Source organism: Candida dubliniensis, chromosome R (genome assembly GCF_000026945.1).
Source record: "Candida dubliniensis CD36 chromosome R, complete sequence".
Taxonomy (NCBI): Eukaryota; Fungi; Ascomycota; class Pichiomycetes; order Serinales; family Debaryomycetaceae; genus Candida; species Candida dubliniensis.
This window is the reverse complement of record NC_012867.1, coordinates 1,010,403-1,023,788: the sequence shown is the minus strand read 5'-3', so window position 1 is coordinate 1,023,788 and position 13,386 is coordinate 1,010,403. Positions and strand designations below refer to the sequence as shown.

At 30.7% G+C, this 13,386-nt stretch overlaps 5 protein-coding genes across 5 annotated transcripts; 3 read left to right on the top strand and 2 right to left on the bottom strand. All coding sequences in view use genetic code 12, as the record gives it.

Moving 5' to 3' along the window:
* Window positions 1-535: 535 nt before the first annotated feature.
* Window positions 536-2,257, top strand: CD36_30130 (uncharacterized mitochondrial protein, putative; the record flags this gene model as incomplete). The annotated part of the gene is made up of 1 exon (XM_002421987.1): window positions 536-2,257. One exon carries the CDS (start codon window positions 536-538, stop codon window positions 2,255-2,257), a length of 1,722 nt encoding a protein of 573 aa, XP_002422032.1.
* Window positions 2,258-2,649: 392 nt separating this feature from the next.
* On the bottom strand, window positions 2,650-2,940 carry CD36_30120 (conserved hypothetical protein; the record flags this gene model as incomplete). The annotated part of the gene is made up of 1 exon (XM_002421986.1): window positions 2,650-2,940. The coding sequence occupies one exon, from the start codon at window positions 2,938-2,940 to the stop codon at window positions 2,650-2,652; it is 291 nt and encodes a 96-aa protein (XP_002422031.1).
* Window positions 2,941-3,429: 489 nt separating this feature from the next.
* CD36_30110 (formylglycinamide ribotide amidotransferase, putative) lies at window positions 3,430-7,497 on the top strand (the record flags this gene model as incomplete). The annotated part of the gene is made up of 1 exon (XM_002421985.1): window positions 3,430-7,497. The coding sequence occupies one exon, from the start codon at window positions 3,430-3,432 to the stop codon at window positions 7,495-7,497; it is 4,068 nt and encodes a 1,355-aa protein (XP_002422030.1).
* A 184-nt stretch (window positions 7,498-7,681) lies between these two features.
* Window positions 7,682-8,014, bottom strand: CD36_30100 (conserved hypothetical protein; the record flags this gene model as incomplete). The annotated part of the gene is made up of 1 exon (XM_002421984.1): window positions 7,682-8,014. The coding sequence occupies one exon, from the start codon at window positions 8,012-8,014 to the stop codon at window positions 7,682-7,684; it is 333 nt and encodes a 110-aa protein (XP_002422029.1).
* Window positions 8,015-9,266: 1,252 nt separating this feature from the next.
* Window positions 9,267-13,367, top strand: CD36_30090 (DNA helicase, putative; the record flags this gene model as incomplete). The annotated part of the gene is made up of 1 exon (XM_002421983.1): window positions 9,267-13,367. One exon carries the CDS (start codon window positions 9,267-9,269, stop codon window positions 13,365-13,367), a length of 4,101 nt encoding a protein of 1,366 aa, XP_002422028.1.
* Between the last annotated feature and the right edge of the window lie 19 nt (window positions 13,368-13,386).

Sequence of the window (13,386 nt, the reverse complement as noted above, 5' to 3'; positions counted from 1 at the left end):
TGGCTAAACTTTGCCTCACACACACACACGCACACACACACACACACATACACACACTATTAAAGAAACAGAATTAGTAAACTTGAAGTTGGTGGAGTTTCTTATCTTTTATAGGCTCCCCCACCGGAAAAACCCGCACCATTTAATTAAAGTAATTAAAGTAATTAAATTTATTATTCTACGTTATCATCATCTCAATAAATTATTAGCTTATTATCAAAATCAGTAATATTTATAGGTAGAGGCCACATTATTATTATTATTATTATTAATATTAATAGTTTGAAAGTTTTTTCTAGATATATATATACAAGTATGGATGATTTAATATAAATAGATGAACAATTTCTTTTTATCTGATTTAATAAATTAGTTCATATTTTTTTTTTTCTTTTTTTGTTTTTTTTTTTCAATCCTTTTCCCTTGCTTACTTGGGTTGTTTGCTATTTCTTCTTCTTCTTCTTCTTCTTCTCCTTTTTCAGTGTTTCTTAGTCTTGTGGACAATTTTTTTTTTTTCAACTTCGATACTTTTCTAATGAAATCTCAACTTCCTCCATTAACAACAAGAATCATTGAAATTACTTGTGCCATTGTTTGGTGTTTATTAGCAGCAGGTCCAGTATTTGGGTTTGCAGCAATTAAACCAATATTTATATCTCAACATATTTATGAAAATAAATGTGATTTATCAACAACAACAACAACAACAACTTCAACAACAACATCATCTAATGAAGCTAAATGTGTTGAACAAGATTTATCATTGAATTTTTTATTTACTATTGCTTGTATGGTGACTAATATTTCCGCATTACCAGTAGGATCAATATTAGATTCTTATGGACCTAAAATTACTGGGATTATAGGATCTATTTTATTAATGTTAGGGTCATTAAGTTTAAAATTTGCTTCAAATTTTGATAATAATAATTATTATCATAATTATCAATTGATTAATTTTTTTGATGGTTATTTAATTGGTTATACATTATTAGCACTTGCTGGACCATTTGTATTTATATCTTGTTTCCAATTAGCTAATTGTTTCCCACAAAATTCCGGTTTAATATTGGCATTATTAACTGGAGCATTTGATTCTTCATCAGCATTATTTTTATTTTATCGATTATATTATAATAATATTTCATCAATTTCTATTAATAAATTTTTCTCATTATATTTAATTGTTCCAATATTTATATTTTTATGTCAAATATTTATAATGCCTAAAGATTCTTATAAAACAGTGGGGACATTAGCAAAAATTGCTGAAACTGGTATTGATGAAACTGGTAAACCTTTAAATAATAATTTATTAACTTTAGAAGATCGTGAAAGAAGAAATCTTGATTCAGCTATAATTGATGTTACAGAATATTATCAACCAACTATATCTGAAACTACTTCATTACTTATTATGAGAAGAGCATCGACATCGGCATCGACTCCAACTCCAACTCCAACTTCAGCTCCAACAACAAGTCGAAGAGAATCAACGGCACTGAGAATATCATATAATTCAATTAAATCTCATTATGAACAAGAAGCTGATTCTAAATTAATTTATTCATCGGGTGGAGTATTTGGAATTTTACATGGTTATTCAATTATTGAACAATTAAATTCTGGTTGGTTTATATTAATGACATTATTTACTACAATTCAAATGTTAAGAATTAATTATTTTGTTGCCACAATTAAATCACAAGAACTTTATTTATATAATGGTAATGAAGAATTAGCCACCATAATAAATCATTTTTTCGATTTAGCATTACCTTTAGGTGGATTATTTTCAATTCCTTTTATTGGATTAATATTAGATAATTTAACTACATTAACTATATTATATATTTTAACTGGACTTTCATTATTTATTGGAATTGCTGGTTTAATATCATCTTGGTTACCAGCAACTTATTCTGGTATTATAGTTCTTGTGATATATAGACCATTTTATTATACTGCAGTAAGTGATTTTTGTGCTAAAGTATTTGGTTATGATAATTTTGGTACTATTTATGGAACTATTATTGCTTTTTCTGGAATATGTAATATTTTACAACAAGTTATGGATAAAGCTACTCATAAATATTTTAATATGAATCCAAGTCCAATTAATACTTTATTAGTTATATTAACTGCAATTTTTGGTTTTGCATTAATAATATATGTTAAATCAAAAGAAGCTCATATTAAAAGGAAAAATTTAGAAATGGAAGCTCAAGATGCTTCAAATAGGCCCGTACCAGTATAAAAAAAAAAAGATATATAGATATATAGATATATAGATATATATATATATATGTATATTTATTGTTATTATTATTATTATTAATTTTAGTTCCTTCTGCGTTTAATTGGTTTTTCTTCTTCTGCTTCTTCTGCTTCTTTTAGACCTCGTAATTTGGGATGACTATTGGTTTCTTCTTCACCATCTAATGGTATTCGAATAATACTTTTATCAGCTTTATATTGTCTTTGAATTTGAATAAGTTTCTGTTGTTGTTGCTGTTGTTGTTGCTGTTCCAACTCTTTCTTCTCTTGTTGTAGGATTATTTTCCCATTTTCAAAAGGGAAATTTGATAAAATTAATTCAATCACTGATTTCATTTACTTGTTTGCTTGTTTAATTATTTATTTATTTATTTACTTTTTTTTATTATTATTATTATTATTATTATTACTAGCTTGTTTATTTTCTTTTTCAACTTGTCTTCTTGAACCTTTAATTAATTCTAAATGACCAACTCTACTAGCAATTAATTTTTCAGTACTTTTCATTAATTGACCCAGATGAATTTTCGTAAGTTTTAATGATTCTTTAGCAATGGTTTTCTTGGGTTTAATGATTTTAGGAGCAGCTTTTTTAGGATTTTGTTGCTTTTTAGTTATTCTATTTGATTGTTTAGATTTTAATTTCAAATTACCTTGAACCATGATTGAAGAAGGAGGAAAAGGGTTGGTTGGTTGGTTGGTTGGTTGGTTGGTTGATTTTAATATCACGGCTAAAGATTAAAAGTCTTATATGTTGATATGGATGTGTGTATTTTGTTTTTTTTTTTTTTGCTTGTGTAAGTAGATTTGATGATGATGATGAGATGGTTTGAGGCACGTGACTAGTAAAAAATTTTAATTGTTGTTGTTGTTGTTGTTGTTGTGCAACAAAGAGAGCGAGATGAGATTGGAATAAAAAGAAGTCAAAAAATTAGTCCATTAACTATTTATTGTAATTATTGTATGTACAAAGGAGTTTCATACATATATAATGTAACACTTTTTCCCTTCTACTAAAAACTAAAACTTAAAAAAAAAATCTTTTCACCTAAATTATCTTCTTTCTTTCTTTGTAGATCTTCTCTAACAACAATAATAACAACAACAAACAACAAACAACAACAATCTCCTTCTCTTTTACCCTTCTTGTCAATGAGTAAATTTCTTATTTTATCAGGGCCAAAAGCTTTATCTGATTTTAGAATCAATAATTTGATTCAAGATATTGAAAAAAAAATTGGTCAATCAGATATAATTGATAAAGTAATTGGTTCATTTACTCATTATATTTCATTACAACAACAACAAAATGATTTAACTGATAAACAATTGGAACTTTTAAAAATATTATTAACTTATGATAATCCTCTTGAACAACAAGGTCCAAATTCATCATTGAATGAAATTTTAATTAAAAATTCCACAACTATTGATGGTAAATCTATTGAATTACCTAATGATACTTATTTGATACAAATATTACCTCGATCAGGTACAATTTCTCCTTGGTCTTCAAAAGCTACTGATATTGCTCAAATTTGTGGATTGAAAAATCAAATTGAAAGAATTGAACGTGGATTATCATTATTAATTAAAACTAAAAATGGATTTAAATTAGATAAAAATATCAATGATTCTTATCCTATTGAAAATCTTTTAACTTCAGTTTTCGATAGAATGACTCAAATTATTTATTTTGGTAATAATGTCCCACAATATAATGATTTATTTGCTCATCATTCACCAAAACCTTTAATCACTATTGATATTATTTCTGATCTGGAAAATTTAATTAAAGCTAATAAACAATTAGGTTTAGCTTTAGATCAAGGTGAAATTGATTATTTAATTAATGCTTTTAAAGAAATCATTGGTCGTAATCCAACTGATGTTGAATTATTCATGTTTGCTCAAGTTAATTCAGAACATTGTCGTCATAAAATTTTTAATGCTGATTGGACTATTGATGGAATTCCCCAAAAATTATCATTATTTAAAATGATTAAAAATACTCATGAAAAAACTCCTCAATATACTATTTCGGCTTATTCTGATAATGCTGCTGTTTTTGAAGGTCATGAAGGTTATATTTGGACTCCTGATTTTAAAACTAAACAATGGAAATCTATTAAAGAAAAAGTTCAAACTTTAGTTAAAGTAGAAACTCATAATCATCCTACAGCAGTATCACCATTTGCTGGTGCTGCAACTGGATCTGGTGGTGAAATTAGAGATGAAGGTGCTGTTGGTAGAGGTTCTAAATCAAAAGCAGGTTTATCAGGATTTTCTGTTGCTGATTTAAATATTCCTACTTTACTTCAACCTTGGGAAAGAAATGTTGGTAAACCAAATCATATTGCTTCTTCATTAGATATTATGTTAGAAGCACCAATTGGATCAGCTGCTTTTAATAATGAATTTGGTAGACCAGCCATTAATGGTTATTTCCGAACTTTAACCACTGAAGTAGAAAATTGTCATGGCAAAAAAGAAATTAGAGGGTTTCATAAACCAATTATGTTGGCTGGTGGTATGGGAGCAATTAGACCTGATTTAGCTCTTAAAGATACTAAAATCACCCCAGGAGCAAAATTGATTGTTCTTGGTGGTCAATCAATGTTGATTGGATTAGGTGGTGGTGCTGCTTCATCAATTTCTTCTGGTGAAGGTTCAGCTGATTTAGATTTTGCTTCTGTTCAAAGAGGTAATCCAGAAATTCAAAGAAGAGCTCAAGAAGTTATTAATACTTGTGTATCATTGGGTAAATTGGGAAATCCAATTCAATCTATTCATGATGTTGGTGCTGGAGGATTATCTAATGCCTTACCAGAATTAGTTCATGATAATGATTTAGGAGCTAAATTTGAATTAAGATCAATATTATCTTTAGAACCAGGTATGTCACCAATGGAAATTTGGTGTAATGAATCTCAAGAAAGATATGTTTTAGGAGTGGCACCAGAAAATTTGGATTTATTTGCTGAAATTTGTCAACGTGAAAGAGCTCCTTTCGCTGTTGTTGGGGTTGCCACTGAAGAACAACGATTAATTTTAACTGATTCTTTATTGAATTCAACTCCAATTGATTTAGAAATGTCAGTATTATTTGGTAAACCACCAAAAATGTCTCGTACAGCATTTACTCAAGATTTAAAATTAACTCCATTTGAAACTTCCAGTGATAGTACTATTACATTAGATATTGGTGAATCTATTGATAGAGTATTACAATTACCTGCTGTGGGATCGAAAAATTTCCTTATTACTATTGGTGATAGATTTATTACGGGATTAGTTGATCGTGATCAAATGGTTGGTCCTTGGCAAGTACCTGTTGCTGATGTTGGGGTCACTGCTACTTCTCTTGGTGATACTATTTTAACTACTGGTGAAGCTATGGCTATGGGGGAAAAACCAACTTTAGCTTTAATTTCTGCTAGTGCATCAGCTAAAATGTGTGTTGCCGAATCTTTATTGAATATTTTTGCTGCTGATATTCCTTCATTGGATCATGTTAAATTATCAGCTAATTGGATGTCAGCAGCATCTCATGATGGTGAAGGAGCTAAATTATATGAAGCTGTTCAAGCCATTGGTATGGATTTATGTCCAGATTTGGGTATTTCGATCCCTGTGGGTAAAGATTCCATGTCAATGAAAATGAAATGGGATGATAAAGAAGTTATTGCTCCATTAGCTTTAACTATTACTTCCTTTGCTCCAGTTGATAATACTTCTAATACTTGGACTCCTCAATTACAAAATGTTGCCAATGAAGAAACTATGTTGGTTTTAATTGATTTGGCTGGTTCTGATGAAATCAAGAAATCTTTAGGTGGATCTGCATTAGCTCAAGTTTATCAACAAGTTGGTAATTCTGCTCCAACAGTTCATTCACATAAGATTTTGAAATCATTTTTAGAAACTCTTGTTGTTTTACATAAACAATTTGATGTTTTAGCATATCATGATAGATCAGAAGGTGGGTTGATTACTACTGTATTGGAAATGGCTTTCGCAGGAAGATGTGGATTAGATTTAAATGTCAATGGTAAACAAGATGTTTTCACTGAATTATTTAATGAAGAATTAGGAGCAGTATTCCAAATTAAATCTAAAGATTATACTAAATTCCAACAAATTTTCTTAGATAATGGAATTAATGAAAATTTCATTCAAATTATTGGTAAACCTAAATTTGATTCCAAACAAATTATTGATATTTCTTTTAATGGTACTCCAATATATTCATCTACTCGTAGTCATTTACAACAATTATGGTCTAATACATCTTATCATATTCAAAAATTAAGAGATAATCCAATTACTTCAACACAAGAATATGATGCCATTAAAGATGATAATGATCCAGGTATTTCATATCAATTGACTTACTCACCAAATGATTTCAAAAAGTACTCTAAACAACCTAAAGTTGCTATTTTAAGAGAACAAGGGGTCAATTCTCAACAAGAAATGGCTTGGTGTTTCCAACAAGCTGGATTTGATGTTTATGATGTGACAATGTCAGATATTTTAGAAGGTAGAACCACCTTGGATGAATTTGTTGGGATTGCTGCTTGTGGAGGATTTTCTTATGGTGATGTATTAGGAGCTGGTGCTGGTTGGGCTAAATCAGTTTTATTCCATGATAAAGCTCGTGCCGAATTTAAAAAATTTTTCCAAGATAGAACTGATACATTTGCCTTTGGTGCTTGTAATGGATGTCAATTTTTAAGTAGAATAGCTGAATTAATCCCGGGTACAGAAAATTGGCCAACTTTTGAAAAAAATTTATCAGAACAATATGAAGCTAGATTTGTTATGGTTGAAATTGATTCTCAATCAAAGAATAATTCTATTTTCTTACAAAATATGAAAGGATCTAAATTACCAATTGCAGTTGCTCATGGTGAAGGTAGAGCTCAATTTAAAACTTCACAACAACAACAAGATTTCCAATTGGATGTGATTCATTATGTTGATAATTATGGTAAAATCACAGAAAATTATCCTTTCAATCCAAATGGTTCACCAAATGGTATTGCTGGTATTACTAATTCTAATGGTAGAGTATTAGCCATGATGCCACATCCAGAAAGAGTTTGTAGAAAAGAATCAAATTCTTGGTATCCAATTGAACAAGGTAAACAATGGGGTCAATACGGTCCATGGATTGAATTATTCAAATCTGCTAGAGAATGGGTTGGTGATAATTAGGAGGGAATTATCTATAAATATATATTCAAATTACGCTGTTGTTGTTTTTTTTTTTTTTTTATATCTATAGAATGTTGTTATTAGTATTTTGTGTAAATGTTTTAAAATAAATATAAAAGTGTATATTAAGAATATTGTTACTTATAGAAATACCCCCCTCCCCCTCCCCCCCTTTGAGTTCATTCTAACTAAATAATGGATAAAATTCATTATATTTTTTAGCATAATAAGCAGTTGAAGCACCACCCAAGACCAATAAAACAAGTGGGATTGGTTTAGAAAAACTTGTTGGGATAGATCTTGCTAATCCAGCAATTAATAATATTGAACTTGTACCTAAAGCTAATTCCAATCCATAATCAGCATTTTGTTTTAATAAATAACCAGCACCACCATAAAGGGCTGAAAAAGTGATTCCGGCAACTAATGAAGGGAAAGACCCTTTACGGACATAACCCATGATACCACCAATGGCACATAATCCTGATAATGTAAATGCTGGATGATCTAAACCCATTGTGTTGAAAAAGTGTAAGTTGTTTAAAGAGGAGTAGTAGTGATAGGTAGTTGAATTTGACAACCAGAATATATTAATTGTTGAAAGAAGTGAAAGAAAAAAAAAAAAAAAATGTCAGTTCGGAATTAAAAACGGAAAACAGAAAAAAAAAAAAAATTATTCCCCATGAAATTCTTGTGGTTTATTCCCCCCCCCAACTAATAAAGGCTAAATAATCATGAAGATTTACCATCTACTTGTCATTGGTTAGAATGATAAGCGGATGTTATTGGTTATTTAAGGAAAATGATAGCAAATAGGTTTGGTGTTGTGTAAGATTTCTGGAATTACTCTACGCGTAGATTTTGATGTTATGCAATACAAGTTACAAGTTACAAGTCTAGCCAACTGTTAATCTTGGAATTATGATCTCCTCAATTAACTTTTGAATATCATATTCTAGAGCAAGTTATGGTATGATCGTCGCTATTTTTTTTGTAACAATACAGGCATCCGGGTGTGTGTGTGTGTGTCTCTCTCTCTCTCACATGAAAGTGATTGTCAATTGGACAACATACCAATCAACAAGGTTGGGTTAACAATAGTAAGGTTTAGAGGTTAGGAGAAATCAAGTTGTGGTGCTGGTGGTGGTAGTTGGTTGGTTAGTTGGTTGGTTGTAAAAAAAAAAAGGACAAATTTACAGTAAAAAGTGTTGTCTGTGTTCTGCATATAATAAGAATGAATATTTAACGTGTATTATTTTTATAAAGTGAGGAAATTTTGTTTGGAATTGAAATTGTTGATTTCTTTCTCAGAATATTAAGTATGCGTGTAATTTAGTTCAATATATATTATATTGTATTGTGTGGTGGTGGGTGGGTGGTCTATTTTAGTGAGAGGCGACCAAGAAGCTTTCTATCTCTCTCTCTCTCTTTATTGAAAAAAGAGAAAAAAAAAAAAAAAAAAGAAATTGATTTGTTTGGGCTTTTGTTTTTTGTTTCAAACATTGCCTTGTGGTCTTTCTCACTCACTCACTCACTCACCTACTCGTTGTCTCTCTCTCTCTCTCTCTCCCAATGTTACAAACAACGAGTAGAGAGAAAGAGGGAATGGAAACCCAAAAGTAAAAATTTTCTGAAGCTTGTAAAAAAAATTATCATACCAAGTCCTCAGTTTATTCCTTCTAACTTGAAAGGAACTATAATCAATCTATCTTTATTTGACTTCTACTATTAATCATAACATTATCAACTATTAAGGAAGTATTCCAATAATGAACATCTCTTCTATGTTATCAACAGATAACAATGCATCGTTGAAAGAGTTGACGACGACAGATCAACAGCAACATCAACAGCAACTACAGATGGAACAATCATCAATCAATGGAAATGGTCAAACATCATCACCATCAGTGAATAACGTTCAAGAGAACCACATATCAGAACTTCATTCACTGAACCAACGCCCCCCTAGTATATTGCCAGTTGGAGCAACTTTGGACCATGCCACAACATCAACAGCTAATCATCAACCAGTTAATCTGTCACCTTTGAAACATTCTGTTGATGAAAATTCAAATTCTACCACTGTATCCTCGTTGCAAAAAGACTCTAACTCTATTATTGCTAGTATACTACCAGAAAGTTACCAATTTGATAACTCATATACACCTACAATAGATCAAAAATACAAATCATTATTTGAATCCAACATAAATGTTATCAATCAATTAGATCAATACCAACAAATAGGCCATCATTTGAAACTATTGAAATTTGATGAAGTCAAATTGAATAATTACCTTATTAATACGGGTCAATTTGCATCAAATTATATTGATAGAGTTGTTGCTGAAGATATATCTTCAAGAAATAACAAAATTAGTGAAACTAATAAAAATAAAGAATTAATTGCTATTGATTATTCTAAACCATTACATCATAATAGTACTAGAGGTAAAGAATTTAAATGGGGGTCAACAAGGAAAATTCATAAAGTTGAACACAAATCAAGAAGAAGAAAACCAGCTGCTGCTGCTGCTGCTGCTACTACCGATGATTCAAATAAAGCTACAACAACCAATGGTACAAAAGATCATAGTGCTAGTGTTAGTGCTGTCACTGCTACCAATGGTTCTGATACACCTGATCGTCGTCACCACCGTCAAACTTCAAAACCTGCAACTCCAGTTTTGATAAAGCCAAAGACTGAACTGGGTCACGGACTGTCTGAAGTACAGCCAAGAAGAAGTAGTCGCCCTAAAGTGAAAAGAAAGGCGTTTGAAGATGAAATAGACACTCCTGAAAAGCATTCATCATCTACCCTGCAAGTAAAGAAATCCCATGAATCAACCGGTGGAGATCATAAACGTGCCAAGATTGAGGATAAACAGGGAGAGCAAAAGCAAGAACAAGAGGAAGAAGAGGAAAAATCTAAATCCACAGCATTATCAGAAGCTGCTGCTGCAGGTATGACGGCTAAAGAATTCAAAGCCTTTATGAGACAATATGATAATACATATATTGCTATTTGGAAGGATTTGTCAAGAAAAGATGGACCTAAAGGTAGTAGGCTGATGCAACAAGCTACTCAAGGTAGACTTATTAATCTTCGGAAAACAGCTATGTTGGCTGCTAGAGAAGCTAAAAGATGGCAATTGAAAAATACCAAGAATCAAAAGGATCTTGTTACTAAGGCAAGAAGAGCAATGAGAGAAATGTTTAATTTCTGGAAACGAAATGAAAGACTCGAACGTGATTTAAAAAAGAAGCACGAAAAGGAATTATTGGATAAGGCCAAAAAAGAGGAAGAAGAAAGAGAAGCCAAGAGACAATCAAGAAAATTGAATTTCTTAATTACTCAAACCGAATTATATTCTCATTTCATTGGTAAAAAAATTAAAACCGATGAACTTGAAGGTACTAATACTGATGGTAATTTGAAATCACAAAACAAAGATCATTTGGATAAATATGCTGATGTTGATGGATCTGCTACTCATGATATCAATGCTGTCGATTTTGATAATGACGATGAAGAAGCATTACATAGAATGGCGGCCCAAAATGCTCAAAATGCTCTTATTGAAGTGCAAAATAAGGCAAAACAATTTGATAATAGTGAGGAATCATTTAAAAATCCAGATACAAATGGAGAAGAAATGAATTTCCAGAATCCAACATTATTAGGGGATATTACTATTCCTCAACCTAATATGTTGAAATGTACATTGAAAGAATATCAATTGAAAGGTTTGAATTGGTTAGCAAACTTGTATGAACAAGGTATCAATGGTATTTTGGCTGATGAGATGGGTTTAGGTAAAACTGTTCAAAGTATATCGGTATTGGCATATTTGGCTGAAACTTATAATATGTGGGGTCCATTTTTGGTGGTGACTCCAGCGTCAACATTACACAATTGGCAACAAGAAATTACTAAATTTGTTCCTGAGTTCAAAGTTTTACCATATTGGGGGAATGCTAAAGACAGGAAAATTTTACGTAAATTTTGGGATAGGAAAAGTCTTCGATACGATAAGGATTCACCATTCCATGTTTTAGTCACATCTTATCAATTGATTGTTGCAGATATTGCTTATTTCCAAAAAATGAAATGGCAATATATGATTTTAGATGAAGCTCAAGCTATTAAATCATCATCTTCATCAAGATGGAAATCACTTTTAAATTTAACTTGTCGTAATAGATTATTATTGACGGGTACACCAATTCAAAATTCCATGCAAGAATTATGGGCCCTTTTGCATTTTATTATGCCGTCCATTTTTGATTCACATGATGAATTTAGTGATTGGTTTGCTAAAGATATTGAAAGTCATGCCCAATCTAATACCAGTTTAGATGAACAACAATTAAGACGATTACATATGATTTTGAAACCATTTATGTTAAGAAGAATTAAAAAGAATGTGCAAAGTGAATTAGGAGATAAAGTGGAAATTGATGTTTATTGTGATTTAACAACAAGACAAAAGAAACTTTATCAACAATTGAGATCACAAATTTCTATGCTGGATACCGATTTACTTGAACTTGAATCTAATTCCACTAGTTCCGATAGTTCATTGGCTAATTTAGTGATGCAATTCAGAAAAGTTTGTAATCATCCGGATTTATTTGAACGTGCTGATGTGAATTCACCATTTTCATTTGGGAAATTTGCTGAAACGGGGTCATTTTTAAGAGAAACTAATGAATTAGACGTAAATTATTCCACGGAAAATATTGTTGAATATGATTTACCACGTTTAATTTATGATGAACTTTTAACACCAAATTATGGGAAACTGACACGTGATGCCATCTATTCCAAATTCAGTATTTATAACCCTGAAAATACCAATGATTTGGGTTGGTTAAAAGGTATTAATGTTTCTCCTAATGAATTGAAACGTTGTGCTCAAAAAGATATTTTTGTTAGAGCTATTGATATGCAGAATAAGTCAACTGAAACCATGAAACTAGAAAGAATAAATTATCTTTATGGAAGTGATTATATTCCTGAAAATAAGAAATTATTAATCACTGAACGTACTAGTGACAGTTTTATTTCTAACTCACTGGTATTTCCTGATCTTGTTTCTGTTCAGGAAAAAGTTGGTCAAGATATGTATTTGAATAAATTGGAACCGGCAGTGACACCTATTGCAGCTGCTCCACCAATCACGGTGAATTGTTCATCAATGAATTTTACCAACAGAATGAACAATACCTTATTTGATCCTATTATAAGGTCATCATTAATTCCATTATCATTATCCACAGAATTAAAACTAATGAAAGATCAAGTACCATTAGAACAGTATCCTAAATCCAACATGTTACCCACGCCAATATTTGATTATTCAAATATTCGTATGCCATCAATGGATCGATTTATTGCTGAATCAGGGAAATTAGCCAAATTAGATGAATTATTAGTTGATTTGAAACAAGGAGGTCATAGAATATTAATTTATTTCCAAATGACAAGAATGATGCAAATTTTTGAAGAATATTTAGCTTATAAGAGTTATAAATATATTCGATTAGATGGTTCAACAACAATTGAATCAAGAAGAGAAATGGTTCAAGCATGGCAAACAAACCCGGAGATTTTTATATTTATGCTTTCAACAAGAGCTGGAGGATTAGGACTTAATTTAACTAGTGCTGATACGGTGATATTTTATGATAGTGATTGGAATCCAACTATTGATAGTCAAGCTATGGATCGAGCTCATAGAATTGGTCAAACTAAACAAGTTAAAGTATTTAGATTGGTTACAAGAAATACCATTGAACAAAAAATTCTTGAACGAGCTAAAGAAAAGGAAGAAATTCAAAAACTTGTTGTTGGTAATATGTAAAAAAATGAATAAGATAAGC